Source organism: Protomyctophum bolini (assembly GCF_963924005.1).
Source record: "Protomyctophum bolini genome assembly, chromosome: 17".
NCBI lineage: Eukaryota > Metazoa > Chordata > Actinopteri > Myctophiformes > Myctophidae > Protomyctophum > Protomyctophum bolini.
This window is the reverse complement of record NC_137878.1, coordinates 40,892,571-40,912,055: the sequence shown is the minus strand read 5'-3', so window position 1 is coordinate 40,912,055 and position 19,485 is coordinate 40,892,571. Positions and strand designations below refer to the sequence as shown.

General features: G+C 48.6%; 1 protein-coding gene and 1 pseudogene across 3 annotated transcripts in view; both read left to right on the top strand.

The window, feature by feature from the left end:
• The window catches only part of LOC308332367 (hyccin-like), a 46,424-nt gene extending 30,343 nt beyond the window's left edge, over nucleotides 1-16,081 (top strand). For both annotated transcript variants that reach the window (XM_080788239.1, XM_080788238.1), the window contains exons 7-12: nucleotides 1,512-1,607; nucleotides 3,514-3,630; nucleotides 4,810-4,897; nucleotides 6,960-7,119; nucleotides 10,286-10,766; nucleotides 15,928-16,081. In XM_080788239.1, coding sequence (XP_080644365.1) covers nucleotides 1,512-1,607; nucleotides 3,514-3,630; nucleotides 4,810-4,897; nucleotides 6,960-7,119; nucleotides 10,286-10,683 — 859 coding nt within the window. In that variant the 3' untranslated portion in view covers nucleotides 10,684-10,766; nucleotides 15,928-16,081. The remainder of the gene's footprint in view (nucleotides 1-1,511; nucleotides 1,608-3,513; nucleotides 3,631-4,809; nucleotides 4,898-6,959; nucleotides 7,120-10,285; nucleotides 10,767-15,927) is intronic.
• Nucleotides 13,641-18,029, top strand: LOC308331781 (hyccin-like; annotated as a pseudogene). Its single transcript has 2 exons — nucleotides 13,641-13,662; nucleotides 15,928-18,029. The product of its transcript is annotated as a hyccin-like (transcript).
• Nucleotides 18,030-19,485: the final 1,456 nt, after the last annotated feature.

Genomic DNA, 19,485 nt, shown 5'->3' with positions numbered 1-19,485 from the left:
ATGGACATCTTGGTTGTTCAGTTTGACCCACCGGTTTAGGAGATATGGCTTATAGAGTAATGTCTTGCAGAGAAACGGCATTTATTTCATATTTACATGTCTTCTGTGGTCTCAAACATTACACCTAGCTACATGTTTAAGCATTTAAAGGAAGGTACTATGTTTACCCAGGGTAACTGGACTAAGGAAAGGAAAGGTACTATGTTTACCCAGGGTAACTGGACTAAGGAAAGGAAAGGTACTATGTTTACCCAGGGTAACTGGACTAAGGAAAGGAAAGGTACTATGTTTACCCTGCAGGGTAACTGGACTAAGGAAAGGAAAGGTACTATGTTTACCCAGGGTGACTGGACTAAGGAAAGGAAAGGTACTATGTTTACCCAGGGTAACTGGACTAAGGAAAGGAAAGGTACTATGTTTACCCTGCAGGGTAACTGGACTAAGGAAAGGAAAGGTACTATGTTTACCCAGGGTGACTGGACTAAGGAAAGGAAAGGTACTATGTTTACCCAGGGTAACTGGACTAAGGAAAGGAAAGGTACCATGTTTACCCAGGGTAACTGGACTAAGGAAAGGAAAGGTACCATGTTTACCCAGGGTAACTGGACTAAGGAAAGGAAAGGTACCATGTTTACCCAGGGTAACTGGACTAAGGAAAGGAAAGGTACTATGTTTACCCAGGGTAACTGGACTAAGGAAAGGAAAGGTACTATGTTTACCCAGGGTAACTGGACTAAGGAAAGGAAAGGTACTATGTTTACCCAGGGTAACTGGACTAAGGAAAGGAAAGGTACTATGTTTACCCAGGGTAACTGGACTAAGGAAAGGTAAGGTACATTATGATTACCCAGGGTAACTGGACTAAGGAAAGGAAAGGTACTATGTTTACCCTGCAGGGTAACTGGACTAAGGAAAGGAAAGGTACCATGTTTACCCAGGGTAACTGGACTAAGGAAAGGAAAGGTACCATGTTTACCCAGGGTAACTGGACTAAGGAAAGGAAAGGTATTATGTTTACCCAGGGTAACTGGACTAAGGAAAGGAAAGGTACTATGTTTACCCAGGGTAACTGGACTAAGGAAAGGAAAGGTACCATGTTTACCCAGGGTAACTGGACTAAGGAAAGGAAAGGTACCATGTTTACCCAGGGTAACTGGACTAAGGAAAGGAAAGGTACTATGTTTACCCAGGGTAACTGGACTAAGCTCAAGAACTTGTTTACAGCCAGGCCCTGCTCATAGAACATTTCATGGTAGGGGTTCAATGCCTTGCTCAAAGGGCACTTCAGCGGTGGTAATTTTAACGTGTCGGTCCGGGGATACGAACTATAGCGACCTTCCGATATCAAGACCGCTCCGCAAACCGTTCGGCCACCGCTGCCTCAAAGAGTATGTGAAGAGTCTGCCTGTGATATTAACCCCATTATGGCCACCCTAATTAACAGAGGTGTGTGTGTGTGTGTGTGTGTGTGTGTGTGTGTGTGTGTGTGTGTGTGTGTGTGTGTGTCTCAGGTTCGAGGTCCTCACCTTCCTCCTGCTGTGCTACAACGCTGCTCTGAGTTACATGACCTCGTCTTCACTGCAGTCCCTGTGTCAGCTGAGCTCCAGGTCTCACACACACACACACACACACACACACACGCACACACACAGTGACACACACACACACACACACACACACACACACGTGCACACCATTGTTGTTTTCGTCGAAAAATGTTCGTCGACTACCTATTTTCACTGACAAAAACAAATGGAAACTAAATGAAAACTAAGCTACGATGACTAAAACTAAGACTAAATATAGTGACAATTTCGTCGACAAATAAAAACTAGACTAAAATGTTAGGAAGTGGAGATCCAGTATAAGTCTTTTTACACTTGGTTGCAGATCGGCTGTTTTCAGCAATTAGACGTATTGACTAGTGATGCACCGAATATTCGACCGCAGAAAATATTCGGCAGAAAATATTTCGGCAGAAAATATTCGGCAGAAAATGGCTAAAAACGCATTTTCGGCCTATTCGGTTTCGGCCCAAATAGGCAGAAAATATATCACCGAATAGTGTATGCAATTAATGCATTCAAAAGAGCTGAATGAATGTTTTATGGACCCATAATAGTGATTATTATTTAAGTTAAGTTTTGCCATAAATCAGGTAGCTTTAAGGTACGGCCATGCCAGCAATGGTAGAAAAAAATATATATAATATTAATCGTATTCGGTTTTCGGTCAACTGTCTCCTATATTCGGTATTCGGTTTCGACCAAGAATTTCCCTTTCGGTGCATCCCTAGTCTTGACGTTTAAATGGCTCTTAAACTGTTTTAATGAGCACACAATGAATACCACCACGAGGAAGTGATATCGACTACCGAGTGAAACCATGTAAGAGATTACACTTTAATCTGTTCTTCTTCTGGGGGGCAGCTTTTGGCCGGTCTGTCTTAACCCATTCTGACCTGAGATCAGATTCATACGAGGTTTCCACTGGACACACACTGGTCTGATTAACACATTCTGACCTGAGATCAGATTCATACAAGGTTTCCACTGGACACACACTGGTCTGATTAACCCATTCTGACCTGAGATCAGATTCATACGAGGTTTCCACTGGACACACACTGGTCTGATTAACCCATTCTGACCTGAGATCAGATTCATACGAGGTTTCCACTGGACACACACTGGTCTGATTAACCCATTCTGACCTGAGATCAGATTCATACCAGGTTTTCCACTGGACACACACTGGTCTGATTAACCCATTCTGACCTGAGATCAGATTCTAAAAATGTCAGTCGTTCTTCGATTTTTCAAAAATAGCAGACCTACAAGCTCATAGCGCGCCACTCGTTGGCGCGCTATGAGCTTGTAGATCTGCTATTTTTCAATAGCTAAAGCATGACATGATGCTATAACACCAAAATGGGTTCCCGTTCAGAATGGGTTAACGATTCCGGGGGAGAGCATGGAAGATTTAATCTGGTTTCTCATCCTGAAACTCTGCCAGACGTTATACTCCGGAGTACAGCGGAGTGGTGTGCCAAACACAGCCATTCTGCCAAGCTCTCGCGACGGCCTGTCGCGTTGTGACTCATCGTAAGCGACGCGTTTCAATGCACGACTCGACAGACTATTCAATGCATTAACCCCATTTTGGTTATAGGTTTAAATAAACATGAAATTAAAGCATGTTTACAGTTGTTGCACAGAAATTAAGTCATTTTTTACATGAAAAGTAATGCTACTTTTGCAATGTAGTTAAATAAATAGTTCGTGAAAAAAGCTTGTGGGGGGGGGGGGGGGGGGGGAAGATAAGTCATAAAAAAAATAATATTCAATGTGTTTGCTGGTAAAAAAATCACACCCGTGTGAACTGAGTGGTGCAATTCCCCACCCCCACCTCTCTCTCCCACAAAATGGGTTAATTCTGACAATCACACGTAATATATATTTAGCTGACAACCTCTCTCCCTGTCCCCCTCTTCTGATTGGCTGCGCTCTCCAGGGTGTGTATATGCGGTTACCCGCGGCAACAGCTCCGCCAGTACAAGGGTCTGAACACCAGGATGACCGTCACGTCTGAGTTCCTGGTTCAGCTGATCACCGGGATCCACTACGCTCTGTGAGTACACACACACACACACACACACACACACACACCACACACACACACACACACACACACACACACACACACACACACACACAGTCACACACACACACACACACACACACACACACACACACACACACGACACACACCGGGATCCACTACGCTCTGTGAGCACACACACACACACACACACACACACACACACACACACACACACACACCACACACACACACACACACATCACTACGCTCTGTGAGTACCACACACACACACACACACACACACACGCACACACACACACACACCACCGGGATCCACTACGCTCTGTAAGTACACGCACCCACACACACACACACACACACACACACACACACACACACAGGGATCCACTACGCTCTGTGAGTACCATGCACACACACGGACACACACCACACACACACACACACTACACCGGGATCCACTACGCTCTGTGAGTACACACACACACACCACTACGCCTCTGTGAGTACACACACACACACACACACACACACCACTACGCTCTGTGAGTACCACACACACACACACACACACACACACACACACACACAGGGATCCACTACGCTCTGTGAGTACACACACACACGCAGTGAGAGCCCTCATGTTATTGTCGATTTGTTTTCCTGCCATTGTTTGCTCTGACTGACGACCGACCCCCCCCTCGAAAACCACTCGCTGGACAACACGAGGGGCTTATCCTAAAAATAAAGAAATAAATATAACGTATAATAAGCGACAAAACAGGAACACATTCAAGGTCGACGTGGGTCACATGACACTAACGTCTGTCATGAAAACACCTCGTCTGAATCCAGGGAGATGAAGCAGCGTTCTGCAAGCTGCTTTACACTTGGACAGACGCGTACGCACGCACGCACGCAGGCATGCACGTACGCACGTACGCACGCACGCACGCACGCACGCACGCACGTACGCACGTACGCACGCACGCATGCACGCACGCATGCAGTGTGCCGCGGGTTCGACTCCCGAACCCGATGGCCTTTATCTGCCTCTCTCCCCCCCCCCCCTCCCCCCCCCATCTCTCTCCCCATTTCATGTCAGCCTACTGTCTGTAAAATAAACATTTAGAAAAAAAAAAAGCATTCAAACTGTGTGTGTGTGTGTGTGTGTGTGTGTGTGCACAGATGTAACGGTGAGGTGGACGCCGGGTTCAAAGCGCTGGATGACGTCCTGTACCGAGCCCAGCTAGAACTCCTCCCAGAAGCACTGCTGGTGGGTACCATGTGACCTTCATACTGTGACCTTTGACCCTAACCCTGGGGCACTGCTGGTGCAGGGTACCATGTGACCTTCATACTGTGACCTTTGACCCTAACCCTGGGGCACTGCTGGTGCAGGGTACCATGTGACCGTCATACTGTGACCTTTGACCCTAACCCTGCTGGTGGGTACCATGTAATATACGACATAATGACGCCTTTTCTGGGTTTTCCGGGCCTAAAAGGTATGTGTTGTTGTTCTGGCCGAGGCTCGGGAGTCTCGGGGGGCTCCGGTACCTTTATGAGACCAAGGTCCAATTCCTCTGACACAACCCTGGACTGATAATCCAATAAGATTCTTCTTGTGTCACACACGCGCGCGGGGCATTTAAACACAAACAGCTGAAATAGCTTAAACACATTTACCTAATTGCGCCACAACTCAGTCAGTTCACCACAACGGCTTCTGTCTGTGTGGAAACCGCCTGATGTGTGTCGTAACCCTGACCGCACGCCGGCCGGGTTAACCCGTTCTGGGCCACGGGAACCCCCTTTTGGTGTTTTTAAGAGTTACGTTATGCTTTAGCTATCGAAAAATAGCAGATCTACAACTACAAGCTCATAGCGCGGCACCGAGTGGCGCGCTACGAGGAGTAAACGCACGGTGCACGAGAGAGAGAGAGAGAGACACTGAGCCTGGCTGTAATTGGTGTGGGGGGTGCGCTGCACCTTGCCCCTCCCCCCCGTGTAGCAGGGCTGTGTGAGAGCTTAGGTTCAATCCCCGCTCCGCTCCGCTCGCTCAACCTCAGGGATTATACCACTTAACGCTGCAGAATGCAAAGCATGTCAATAATCAGGTGGGATTAACGCCCCTGGCTGGGCCCTGACTGGGCCCTGACTGGGCCCTGACTGGGCCCTGACTGGGCCCTGACTGGGCCCTGACTGAGCCCTGACTGGGCCCTGACTGGGCCCTACCTGGGCCCTGACTGGGCACTGACTGGGCCCTGACTGAGGCCTAACTGGGCCCCCCGAGGCTCAGCCCCAACAACAATAACACGTACTTTTAGGCCCAAAAACATGAGACGTCTGTCTGGCAGTTAGTTTACTTCTGCGTTGCTTTGGGAACTCGCCCTGTGGACTCGTCCCTGCAGCATCACAGGCATCACGTTAAAACACACCCTCCAGTGTAATTATACAACAGTTACCCTTAAAACCACGAAAATGGCTGAAAAAACATATTTCTTTTAATGACAGATGTAGTCACTACGACCACAAATGTCCCAAGAAACTATAGCTAGCATATAGCCACCGAGTCTGCTATAGCGCTCTGGGAGAACAGAGCGGCTGAATTCTTTGTCTTGATTATAGGTGGTGAACAGTGCTGGTTTGAACCACGGCTAGAAGGCTGTTTCAACCAATCAGATTGCTTCAAATCAAATCTAATCTAATTTATTTATATAGCACATTTAAAAACAACTCTCATTGTACCAAAGTGCTTCACAAATACAATGCAATGCAATATAATACAGTGCAGAAGACGTCAATAATAAAACAACAGAAAAATAGGACAGAATAGTCTAAATGAAAAGGTGTGTTGGTGGTGGAAAAGCTTGTGAATATAAAAATGTGATTTAAAAGACTCAACGGAGGGCGCAGACCTAACCGCAAGGGGGATTCTGTTCCACTGAGTGTGGGGGCTGAGACGGCAAAGGCGCGGTCGCCCCTGAGACTCTTCTTTGTGTGCGGAACCCCTAAGAGACCTCTGTCTGCTGACCTGAGGGTCCTGGTAGAGGAGGGGATAGGATAGGAGGTCAGTGATGTAGGAGGGGGCCAGCCCATTGAGGGCTTTGTACACAAACAGGAGGGTTTTGCTTCCTCGAAACAACCTGTTGTATTGTGATGCTACGCCTCGTTCCTGACCGCATCCCTGTCGTGGCAATAATCACCTTAAACCACACGCTCTCGTGTAATATTGCAATTCTACCACAGTTTCCCTTAAAACTAAGAAAACCGTTGAAAAAGGGCTAACGGCGCTGTGTGTGTGTGTGTGTGTGTGTGTGTGTGTGTGTGTGTAGGTGGGCAACGCCATCCGGTCGTCCCTTCAGGGCGTGAACCTGAAGAGGAACAAGGAGCGGGCGCGCTCCATCCAGGTGGACATCACGCCCACCTCGTCACGCATCAGCCGCAACGCCGTGACCTCACTGTCCATCAGGGGTCACCGCTGGAAGAGACACGGTACACACACACACACACACACACACACACACACACACACACACTGTCCATCAGGGGTCACCGCTGGAAGAGACACGGTACACACACACACACACACACACTGTCCATCAGGGGTCACCGCTGGAAGAGACATGGTACGCACACACACACACACACACACACACACACTGTCCATCAGGGGTCACCGCTGGAAGAGACATGGTACGCACACACACACACGCACATGCACACACACACACACACACACACACACACACACTGTCCATCACACACACACACACAGGCCAACGGGTACCAAACACAAAGGCGAGAGAGAGAGAGAGAGAGAGAGAGAGAGATGCTGCTCTCACAGACTGGAGAGACGTCGGACATATACTGTTCCACGTCTGATGAGGTTAATTTGGCTGAAGTGTGGAGCACTAAATGGGCCCTTGAAGACACCCCTCCCCGCCCCCCCCCACCCCTCCTCCTCCTAAATGGACAGCACGTCATGGGAACATTTGGATCACTCTTCGTTCGTTCGTCCATCCATCTCATGTCCATCTCATTATCGTGTGTGTGTGTGTGTGTGTGTGTGTGTGTGTGTGTGTCCGTAATATCAGTGTTTATTAGTCACATTTTAGTCACCTGGAATGTCTTGGTGTTTTAGTCTAGTTTCAGTCGACTGAAAATAGCCGATCTACAAACTCAAGTGAGCTTGTAGATCGGCTATTTTGCCGAATCCTAAATTTAGACGCGAAAAGAATGAGGCAGAGAGAGAGAGGCTCCCCCTTCCCCCTCGCGGGGGGGGCTGAAAAGGCAGTTAAATTATAGCTATCAGATGGAGGCTAATGACTGGGTTTCATCTTGTGCCGATAATACCCCTTAACCCATTCTGACCTGAGATCAGATTCCAATGACTGGGTTTCATCTTGTGCCGATAACACCCCTTAACCCATTCTGACCTGAGATCAGATTCTAAAAAAATGTCAGTCGTTCTTCGATTTTTCAAAAATAGCAGACCTACAAGCTCGTAGCGCGCCACTCGGTGGTGCGCTACGAGCTTGTAGATCTGCTATTTCTCAATAGCTAAAGCATAACATGATGCTATATAGCTGAATAAACCTCATAGAGATAGATAGAATAGATCTTTATTTGTCATTGCAACGTGTACAACGACATTAAAAGTGCCAACCAATCAGTGCATCTGATCACAAAACAGCATACAAGCTAAAACAAAACACACATGACTATTTGTTATTGCACAACCCCTGTAGCTGTGGCACTAATGCACAAACATGTACTTTTTAGCTGTTATCGCTCAACAAACCCTTATGGAGCACCGAAGTCTGACGTCACTGTCAGTAGAGGGCGTCAGTCCCCAGGTTCATGTATTTGTTTAGTTGCATTGAAATCCCCATTGAGGCGATTTGAGATCGCCTCATATAACAACTGTGTTTGAAAAATGAACATGTCACCCCGGCCGCTTCACTCATATGGATATGAAGAATCAACTGACTGAGAGAAAACGCTAATGTTACTGCTGCTGAATTAGTTAGATTTTCGCTAGAAGCAGACTGTATCATATATGAGTGACTGACTGTTGCAAACGATACAGAGACACCTCCCTGACAATAACGCAGAGACAGCTTGTTTATTTTTGGACCACGACGCTTATAGTAGACGATATTAAGATCACCCCATGTTATTCTCCATAGAGAAATTACTTCCGCGAACCAGGGGAAGCGAAGGGATGAGCGAGTTACGTCAGGACTTCGGTGCTCTATAGCAGAGAAAACTAAAATGTGTCGCAGCAACAGAATCATTTTCTTTAGCAGCATTGAGTGCAAACTATCCCGCTGTGGGATAGAAGCTGTTTCATGTTTCTATGTCAGTCGTTCTCAAACATCTTATTAGCGCGGCACTCGGTGCTGCGCGAGTACGAGCTTGTAGATCTGCTATTTTAAAACGGCCCCCAAAGGGGTTAATTAATTAATTCACCTCAGGATGGCTCGTCTAGAGCGATAATAACGACCCGAGACCTTTTCTGCTGTGTGTGTGTGTGTGTGTGTGTGTGTGTGTGTGCTGTGCACAGCTGGTTGAGAAGATTAACGCAATTAGACATTAACCCATTCTGGGCAGGAACCCAATTTTGGTGTTATAACATTATGTTATACTTTAGCTATTGAAAAATAGCAGATCTAACAAGCTCGTAGCGCGCCACCGAGTGGCGCGCTACGAGCTTGTAGGTCTGCTATTTTTTGAAAAATCGAAGAACGACTGACATTATAGAAACTTTTTTTTTTTTCAGAAAACTGTCTTTTTCCAAACAGACATTTTTAGAATCTGATCTCAGGTCAGAATGGGATAATGCCGGGGGGGGGGGGGGGGGGGACGACTATAAAGTGAATGTATCATCACATCATCATCATCTTCATCATGTGGTGCTTCTTGTCTTATTGTGTGTCTTTCTCAGTTATTAGTCTGACTCAAAAATATGATTTATTTTTGTCTTTTCATTTTGCTGCCATCATGACATCGTTTCCCTGTGTGTGTGTGTGTGTGTGTCTGTGTGTGTGTGTGTCTGTGTCTGTGTCTGTGTCTGTGTCTGTGTCTTTTCTTTCATTCTTGTGTTGCTGTGGTCTTGTCGTGTGTGTGTCTGTGTGTGTGTGTCTGTGTGTGTGCGTGTGTGTGTGTGTGTGTGTGTCTGTGTCTGTGTCTGTGTCTGTGTCTGTGTGTGTGTGTGTGTGTGTGTGTGTGTGTGTCTGTGTGTCTGTGTCTGTGTCTGTGTCTGTGTCTGTGTCTGTGTGTGTGTGTGTGTGTGTGTGTGTGTGTGTGTGTGTGTGTGTGTGTGTGTGTGTGTGTGTGTGTGTGTGTGTGTGTGTGTGTGTGTGTCTGTGTCTGTGCCTGTGTGTGTGTGTGTGTGTGTGTGTGTGTCTGTGTCTGTGTCTGTGTCTGTGTCTGTGTCTGTGTCTGTGTCTGTGTCTGTGTCTGTGTGTGTGTCTGTGTGTGTGTGTGTGTGTGTGTGTGTCTGTGTCTGTGTCTGTGTCTGTGTCTGTGTCTGTGTGTGTGTGTGTGCGCCACAATCGTCCCCCGTCTCGTCTGTGTGTGTTTCAACATGTTGTCCATATATGTGCTGTCCCTTGGCTCCGCCCACCACCTCCGCCATATCCCACCAACCAACCAGAGTCCCAGGAGGTGAGCATAGACGGCGAGCCTCCACTAGGGGGCGCCGGTGGCGGCTGCGGCGGCCTCATCCCCGAGATCAGCGTGACGGGCGTGGCGGTGGGGGGCGTGGCGCCCGGCGGCGGCGGCATGGCCAACGGAGACTCGGCGCTCATGCGGCCGCGCTCCGACGGCCGCGGCGACCTGGAGATGACGCTGATGATGATGGGAGGAGGGGGCGGAGCCTCGGAGGCGGGCCACGCCCACCACGACCTCCCCAGCACCGGGGGAGGGGGAGGAGGAGGAGGCGGAGCCCGGGGGCATCAGGAGGTCCGCAGGCAGAAGTCCGTCAGGCGGATGGTGGAGAACGAGGGTTCCGGTGGTGGGGGGCCGGCCTCCGCGGGGAGGAGCCAGTACTAGGGCCCCGCCCCTGACCCCCCCCCCCCATCCCCCCTCCCTCTCCTCCTCTCCCTAGCCCCGCCCCTGCCGGGGTAAACCATTAGGTAACCATGTGTGGAGGCGTGGTCTAAAAGCAACACTGACTGCATGGTGACTCTTTCTCCCCCGCTCCCCCCTTAAAGGACCACTTCACCACTTTTCAACCTATCTTCATATAACAGGTCCTCACTAATAATCATGAAAAAGTATGTATTCCCCATCGATGATGTCACTGGAAGACGGTTTCTGAACTGCCCCACAGCCCTCCTATATGAGACACAGACAGAGTAGAAAAGAATTGCGCCATTTTTTCACGATTATTAGTGAGGACCTATTATATGAAGATAGGTTGAAAAGTGGTGAAGTGGTCCTTTAAGGCTCATTCATAGTCTGGATGTTTGGTGGTGAGGTGACCACCGCTGAGGTTGTGAGGTGACCACCACCGCTCCGGTGGTGAGGTGACCACCGCTGAGGTGGTGAGGTGACCACCACCGCTCCGGTGGTGAGGTGACCACCTCTCCGGTGGTGAGGTGACCATCCCTCCGGTGGTGAGGTGACCACCACCGCTCCGGTGGTGAGGTGACCACCCCTCCGGTGGTGAGGTGACCACCCCTCCGGTGGAGAGGTAACCACCCCTCCGGTGGTGAGGTGACCACCCCTCCGGTGGTGAGGTGACCACCCCTCCGGTGGTGAGGTGACCACCCCTCCGGTGGTGAGGTGACCACCCCTCCGGTGGAGAGGTGACCACCCCTCCGGTGGTGAGGTGACCACCCCTCCGGTGGTGAGGTGACCACCCCTCCGGTGGTGAAAATCCAGACTATGAATGAGCCTTAAATTGGCGACGGGGTCTTCCACCCTCTCTAATCGCACGGTCTGCACTTCCTCTCCGCGCCACTCATTCACTGACCTCTGACCTCTAACCTCTGACCTCGCTGCTGCTTTTGGGATCTTTTGCTTCACATCCTTACAAAATCTAAACCTCTGCCTAACTGACGCATAATGATATATCATGTCTTTTCTTTGATCATTTGATTGAGTTAATTAATAGAAACGGGCACAAACGGCCCCTGTAACTATTCCTACAGTGCATAATGAGTTAGTTAGATAGTTATACTGCAGAGTGAGGTCTAGCCAACACCAACTCGGGGATTTCCTGGATCGCTGCCCTCCACAATGTCAGGTTCTTGAGCTCTGCAGTGTTGTCCGCCAAGCTGTTGCCCTGTGGTTGGCTCCCATAGGAGTCGATTGTCTTGCCTCTAGTTCTAAATGCCTGACACAGTGCCCTGCCAGCCTCTAGTTCTGGGTGCCTGACACAGTGCCCTGCCAGCCTCATCCTTCGCTCTCTATCTGACTTTGTCTGTGAGCCGTGGCAGGTCCCCATAGAGTGCCATTCGTAGCGTCCTCGTGAAGACTCCGTCCAGGGCCTTTTCCTGTGGTACTGTACTGCGAGGGTCCGTGTCGACTGCAGGCTTCAGTTTCCGACACTATTATTGGTCTGACGACCTACCTCGAACCCTGACCTAACCATGACCGCAATGACACTATTATTAGTCTGAAGACCTACCTCGAACCCTAACCTAACCATGACCGCAATGACACTATTATTGGTCTGAAGACCTACCTCGAACCCTAACCTAACCATGACCGCAATGACACTATTATTGGTCTGAAGACCTACCTCGAACCCTAACCTAACCATGACCGCAATGACACTATTATTGGTCTGAAGACCTACCTCGAACCCTAACCTAACCATGACCGCAATGACACTATTATTGGTCTGAAGACCTACCTCGAACCCTAACCTAACCATGACCGCAATGACACTATTATTGGTCTGAAGACCTACCTCGAACCCTAACCTAACCATGACCGCAATGACACTATTACTGGTCTGAAGACCTACCTCGAACCCTAACCTAACCATGACCGCAATGACACTATTACTGGTCTGAAGACCTACCTCGAACCCTAACCTAACCATGACCGCAATGACACTATTACTGGTCTGAAGACCTACCTCGAACCCTAACCTAACCATGACCGCAATGACACTATTACTGGTCTGAAGACCTACCTCGAACCCTAACCTAACCATGACCGCAATGACACTATTATTGGTCTGAAGACCTACCTCGAACCCTAACCTAACCATGACCGCAATGACACTATTACTGGTCTGAAGACCTACCTCGAACCCTAACCTAACCATGACCGCAATGACACTATTACTGGTCTGAAGACCTACCTCGAACCCTAACCTAACCATGACCGCAATGACACTATTACTGGTCTGAAGACCTACCTCGAACCCTAACCTAACCATGACCGCAATGACACTATTATTGGTCTGAAGACCTACCTCGAACCCTAACCTAACCATGACCGCAATGACACTTATTACTGGTCTGACGACCTACCTCGAACCCTAACCTAACCATGACCGCAATGACACTATTATTGGTCTGACGACCTACCTCGAACCCTGACCTAACCATGACCGCAATGACACTATTATTGGTCTGACGACCTACCTCGAACCCTAACCTAACCATGACCGCAATGACACTATTATTGGTCTGACGACCTACCTCGAACCCTGACCTAACCATGACCGCAATGACACTATTATTGGTCTGACGACCTACCTCGAACCCTGACCTAACCATGACCGCAATGACACTATTATTGGTCTGACGACCTACCTCGAACCCTGACCTAACCATGACCGCAATGACACTATTATTGGTCTGACGACCTACCTCGAACCCTGACCTAACCATGACCGCAATGACACTATTATTGGTCTGACGGTCATTTTGCTGACGACCTCGGCTCGGAGCAGTGACTGTCCGAGCCTCCTTTATTCCTACATAAACGACTTTTGAATAGTGCGTTTTTGTATTTGTACTCTCTTGGAGGGATTGTGGGTAGTAGTGATGTCGTCTCCAGTAGGCCCTGGTACTGTACACACTCTTTATTTTTATTTTTATTATTATATTTTTTATCCCACGATTTTGTAACTCATTTTTCACCCCTGTGTCAATCATCTAATGTGATCCTGGGCTCTACACACCCTCCGCCAACCTAGTCCCCATATATGGGGGACAAGGGGAGACCAACCTAGTCCCCATATATGGGGGACAAGGGGAGACCAACCTAGTCCCCATATATGGGGGACAAGGGGAGACCAACCTAGTCCCCATATATGGGGGACAAGGGGAGACCAACCTAGTCCCCATATATGGTGGACAAGGGGAGACCAGCCTAGTCCCCATATATGGGGGACAAGGGGAGACCAACCTAGTCCCCATATATGGGGGACAAGGGGAGACCAACCTAGTCCCCATATATGGGGGACAAGGGGAGAGCAACGGACTTGAACTCATGCTTCCTTCATGCCTGAGTGTCCAAGTTGCTCCTTTACAACCTGGTACACACTCTTAAAAGGACCACTTCTCAACCTATCTTCATATAACAGGTCCTCACTAATAATCATGATAAAATGGCACGATTTCTTTCTACTCAGTCTGTGTCTCATATATAGGAGGGCTGTGGGCAGTTAGACAGTTTTCTTTCAGTCGTTCTTCGATTTTTTTCAAAATTAGCAGACCTACAAGCTCGTAGCGCGCATTTTCATGTCAATGACCCAAAACATGTTTATGTAATTGGGCTGCCGACCCCCATCTGAAAATATGTTGTTCCAGGGGACACCCCCCCCCCCCCCCAGATTTTAAAACGTTCGCTCTGAAAGAATATATATATTCAAAGATTTGCGCCACATTTTCACGACTTTTCCAAAAAATTGCAGACCTACAAAGCTCGTGGCGCGCTACGAGCTTTGTAGGTCTGCAATTTTTCAATAGCTTAAAAGTATAACGTAACGCTTAAAACACTACAAAAAAAAAAGGGGGTTTCCGCCCGGAATGGTTTAATCTCAGTCTGGAATACAGAGATCCTTCTCCTTCTGTGGCTGCCATTATTAATGTTGGCTGAGTTTAGGCAGCCCACGGGCGCCACCTGCTGGAAGACAATGGCATATATATATAGATATAGACCTAGACTGTTCTGCTGTCTTCTATATCAGCGGTTCACAAACTGGGGTCCGGGGACCCCCCAGGGGGTCCTTGAGGGAGTTCCAGGCCCCCCCCCCCCAGCTAAATGATAGTTTGGAACCAAAATATGGACCCTTATTGGTCTGTAACTCTTGAGAGTGGAACCAAATGGACCCTAACTGGTTAACCCATTTTGGGTGGGAACCCCTTTTGGTGTTAGCATTACGTTATGCTTTAGCTATTGAAAAATAGCAGACCTACAAGCTCGTAGCGCGCCACCGAGTGGCACGCTACGAGCTTGTAGGTCTGCTATTTTTGAAAAGTCGAAGAACCACTGACATAGAAACATAGCTTTTTCAGAAAACTGTCAGGATGTATAGAAGACATTTTTAGAATCTGATCTCAGGTCAGAATGGGTTAATTTAACATTGATTTTACCATATAAATTGGGGGTCCCAGAGATATAAATACCATTAAATGGGGGTCCGTATAGACTAATGCATGTCAAACTGGGGGGTCTTTGAAATGAAACGGTTTGAGAAGCACTGCTAAGAGTCGTAGAAATCTTGTCTCAGGGGGGTCCCCTGACATCATTATCTCTTCAAATGGGGGGTCCGCGGGGGGCCTAATGAGTGTCCATTTGGGGGTCTTTGACATGAACATGTTTAGGAACCACTGCCCTATATCAGGGGTTCTCAACCCGTGGGCTCCTGACCCCCTCTGGGGGTCCACAAATTATTTAAAAAAAAAAAAAACAATCGTATTAATATTAGACCTTAATATTGTCATGTTCAGGCATGTTTTAATCCTGTATACTTAATTACAAACCAAATTAGGAGCCCCAGTTTCTCAGAAACTGGGAAACAGGATTTAGAATCAGCTTTATTATTTTTGGACCAAATTTGACCAATTTTACATGGAGGTTTTCACAGTCTTCCTGTCAGCAGAGCACAAAGTGGTTCTATCCCTGCCTACTATCAATCCTGTCTGACTTTCTCCCACTGTCTGTCTGTCTCTCTGCCTGTCTATCTTCCTGTCTGTCTGTCTATCTTCCTGTCTGTCTGTCCATATGTCTGTCTGTCTGTCCATATGTCTGTCTGTCCATATGTCTGTCCATATGTCTGTCTGTCCATATGTCTGTCCATATGTCTGTCTGCCTGTCTGTCTGTAGACGCTGTGGACCTGGGCTCTCCAGACGAGCTGATGGAGATCTCGGAGCTGGACGAGGGGGTGTGGCCGGGCAGCGGCGGCGGGGGGCGGGGTCACGACGCCCGCTGACCACACGGTGCCTCCTCCCAGCATCACAGTGACCACCGGGGGCAGCAGCAGCAGCGTGGCCAGCCTGGGCGCCAAGGCCATGATGAAGAAGTGCCGTCTGGGCGGCGGCGGAGACTCGCTGTCCATCAAGCGGCTGACGCTCACCTCCAGCCAATCGGTGCCCAAGCCGGGCGGCGCCCTCAGCAGCCTGACGCGCACCGCCAGCGCCGTCTTCTCGCGCTCCTTCGAGCAGCAGGCGCTCCTGCCCCCCCCCCCGGCGGCGGCCCCGGCCCCTCCCCCTCCTCCCCTCCACAGCCACGGCCGCTACTCCTTCAGCCTGGCGGAGGAGAGACCCCTGGAGTACGTCAGCGTGACCTCTGAACCCTGGGGCTCTGACCTCTGAACCCCCTGGGGCTCTGACCTCTGAACCCCCTGGGGCTCTGACCTCTGAACCCCGGGGTTCAGAGTTCACGACCTCTGAACCCCCGGGGCCGGCCGACAGGGTGTGATGATGACACCAGTGGTGGAAAAAGTACTCGAGTAAAAGTGCCAATACTGCAATTTAGAACTACTTCGTTACAAGTGAAAGTACAGTATCGGCATCAACATGTACTTAAAGTACAAAATCTATTGAAAATAGCAGATCTAAAATAGCAAGTACTCAAGTGCAAATACCTCAAAGTACTTTCCACCACTGGCGACGACGCCCACTGAGCCAAAAGTTCCAATTACCCCAAACCCTTCGGTCACTCACCGGCATGCGGGCGGTTGGCGGTGTGACGGTGAAATTGGTGACCTGCCCAAATATGTGACCTTGTGATCTTAGCGGACTTCACACACACACTGTAACTCAACATGGAGGCCTATGAAATGACACACACACATTTCAGCAGGTCACCGATCATTAGGCCATTCATGTGACGATACGTTCAACTATTATTGGGTTCACGATGCGATATCGATACGTACGACATATCGATACCTCTGCAGCTGTTTGGATCGATATATTATCGTCACATCTCTCTCACCAGTATCGCCCTGACACTGCCATGCTGGACTGAGCGAGCGAGGGGCCCAGATTTTGGGGGAATTGGAATTCAGCTCCTGACCCCCAAATCGCCCCCCCCACCACCCCACCCCAAGTCATTCAAACCCTGCCCTTTGACCCCTTACCTGTGACCTTGGGAACTCCAAACCCTGCCCTTTGACCCCTTACCTGTGACCTTGGGAACTCCAAACCCTGCCCTTTGACCCCTGACCTGTGACCTTGGGAACTCCAAGCCATGCCACTTTGCAACGGACGACAGACTTTGGCCGACGTGCACCCCACCCCCACTCCTGCTTTCTTATTGTTTTTTGGGTTATTATTATTATTTTTTGGTTTTGTTTGTTTCGTTTCACCACTCCTCCTCGCTCGCCCTGCTCTCACTGTTCCATCCTCTGGGTCTGTGCTGTAGAACCTCTCTTTCTCTCTCTCTCTCTCTCTCTCTCTCCTCTCTCTCCAGACAGCCTTCCAGAGGCTCTCTCCCCCCCCCCCCGTTATAACCCAGGTTCTGTTCGGGGGGGCGGGACAGAACCGTTGAACTAGTTTGTGCACGGATGTAAAAACATGCCGGGCCGGGCCGGGCGGAACCGGGCCTGCAGAGCTCCTTTTACAGAGCTGCCCTGCTTGTGTCCTCCTACACATCCTCATGAGAGCACACACACGCACGCACACACACACACACCCCCCAGCGGGGCGGGACGGTCGGACCGCGCACGTCACTGTATCACAGAGGATTTTGGGGAAATGTGGATATTTTAATAATAAGACTTTTCGGTGCTCCTGTCTGTCTCCCCTCCCTAACATCCATGTTTCACCCAGATTGTCACTGGAGGGTTATTGAGTGTGTGTGTGTGTGTGTGTGTGTGTGTGTGTGTGTGTGTGTGTGTGTGCGCGCATGTACAAGCGTTTTTAGAATAATGGCTGCTGATCAAGGTATGAACAAGGTATGATTCTCCTAAATCCTAGCATCCTCCACAAAAAAAATCGTTCTTTTTTTTTTTTTTTTTTTTTTACATAAAATTGTCCCCCTCGCATAGCAATATACCCCCCCCCCACCCTGTCCTATTGAAGCGTTTCATCCCCCCCCCCCCCCACCCTGTCCTATTGAAGCGTTTCATCGGCCACATGTTTTTTACATTAATTTAGACATTAGTTGGTCCCTAAATTGGTTTATTTTTTTAGATGTTCTCTCGTGTACGTTTACGTTCGCTCCATATTAAAAATGTCTGCATGCGAGTCGAACTAAATATTAAAACCACTCCACCATCGACCGAGTACAGTAATAATAGTAATATTAATAAATGGGTTCTTTGTGTTTACAATCGGACAGTATTGTTGTCACCGCGTGCAAGCAATAGCAGCGTCCTCCTCCACTCGCCCCCCCCCCCCCCACCTCGCACCTTTTTAACCCATTCTGACCTGAGATCAGATTCATACGAGGTTTCCACTGGACACACACTGGTCTGATTGACCCATTCTGACCTGAGATCAGATTCTAAAAATGTCAGTCGTTCTTCGATAAAAAAAAAATAGCAGACCAAGTGGCGCGCTATGAGCTTGTAGATCTGCTTTTTTTTTCCAATAGCTAAAGCATAACATGATGCTAAGACCAAAAGGTGTTCCCGTTCAGAATGGGTTAATGAATACCTGGGTTTCAGAGAAAGGAATGAACAGGACTGTCCTGCATGTGTGGTTTTGTCTGATTTGGGGTTTCGGGTTGAATAAATTGAAAGAGGTTTGTTTCTATGATGGATGTTTTTAAGTGTTGAATTCTTTTTGCACAGGAAAAGGTTGAGAGTGCTTTTGAATGCTTCATCTGTGGTGTTTTCTTATCTGGTGTACATTTGTTTTTTCTCGCCAGGAAGAGCTGTTTGTTTCTTTTTTTATTTTTTTTATTTTCTGTCTTAACTGTATTTACTTCACATAAGTGTTTAAAAAAAAGCACATGAGAGGCAACAGGAAATGTCAACCCACACGTTTGCAAAAGTAATCCAAAGTCCATTTAACCTTTAACCCATTCTGACCTGAGATCAGATTCATACGAGGTTTCCACTGGACACACACTGGGTCTGATGAACCCATTCTGACCTGAGATCAGATTCTAAAAATGTCAGTCGTTCTTCGATTTTTCAAAAATAGCAGACCTACAAGCTCGTATCGCGCCACTCGGTGGCGCGATATGAGCTTTCGATCTGCTGTTTTTCAATAGCTAAAGCATAACATGATGCTATAACACCAAAATGGGTGCCCGGTCAGAATGGGTTAAGTGACATTGGGGCTGTATTTTGCGTGTCTTAAGTACCAGGTCTTATTCCCTATAACTTGAGTAAACTAAAGACCTGGAGGCGTGATCAATGCTCTTTGGCCACTCATGGAATGGCCAAAGAGCATTGACCACGCCTCCAGGTCTTTAGTTTACTCAAGTCA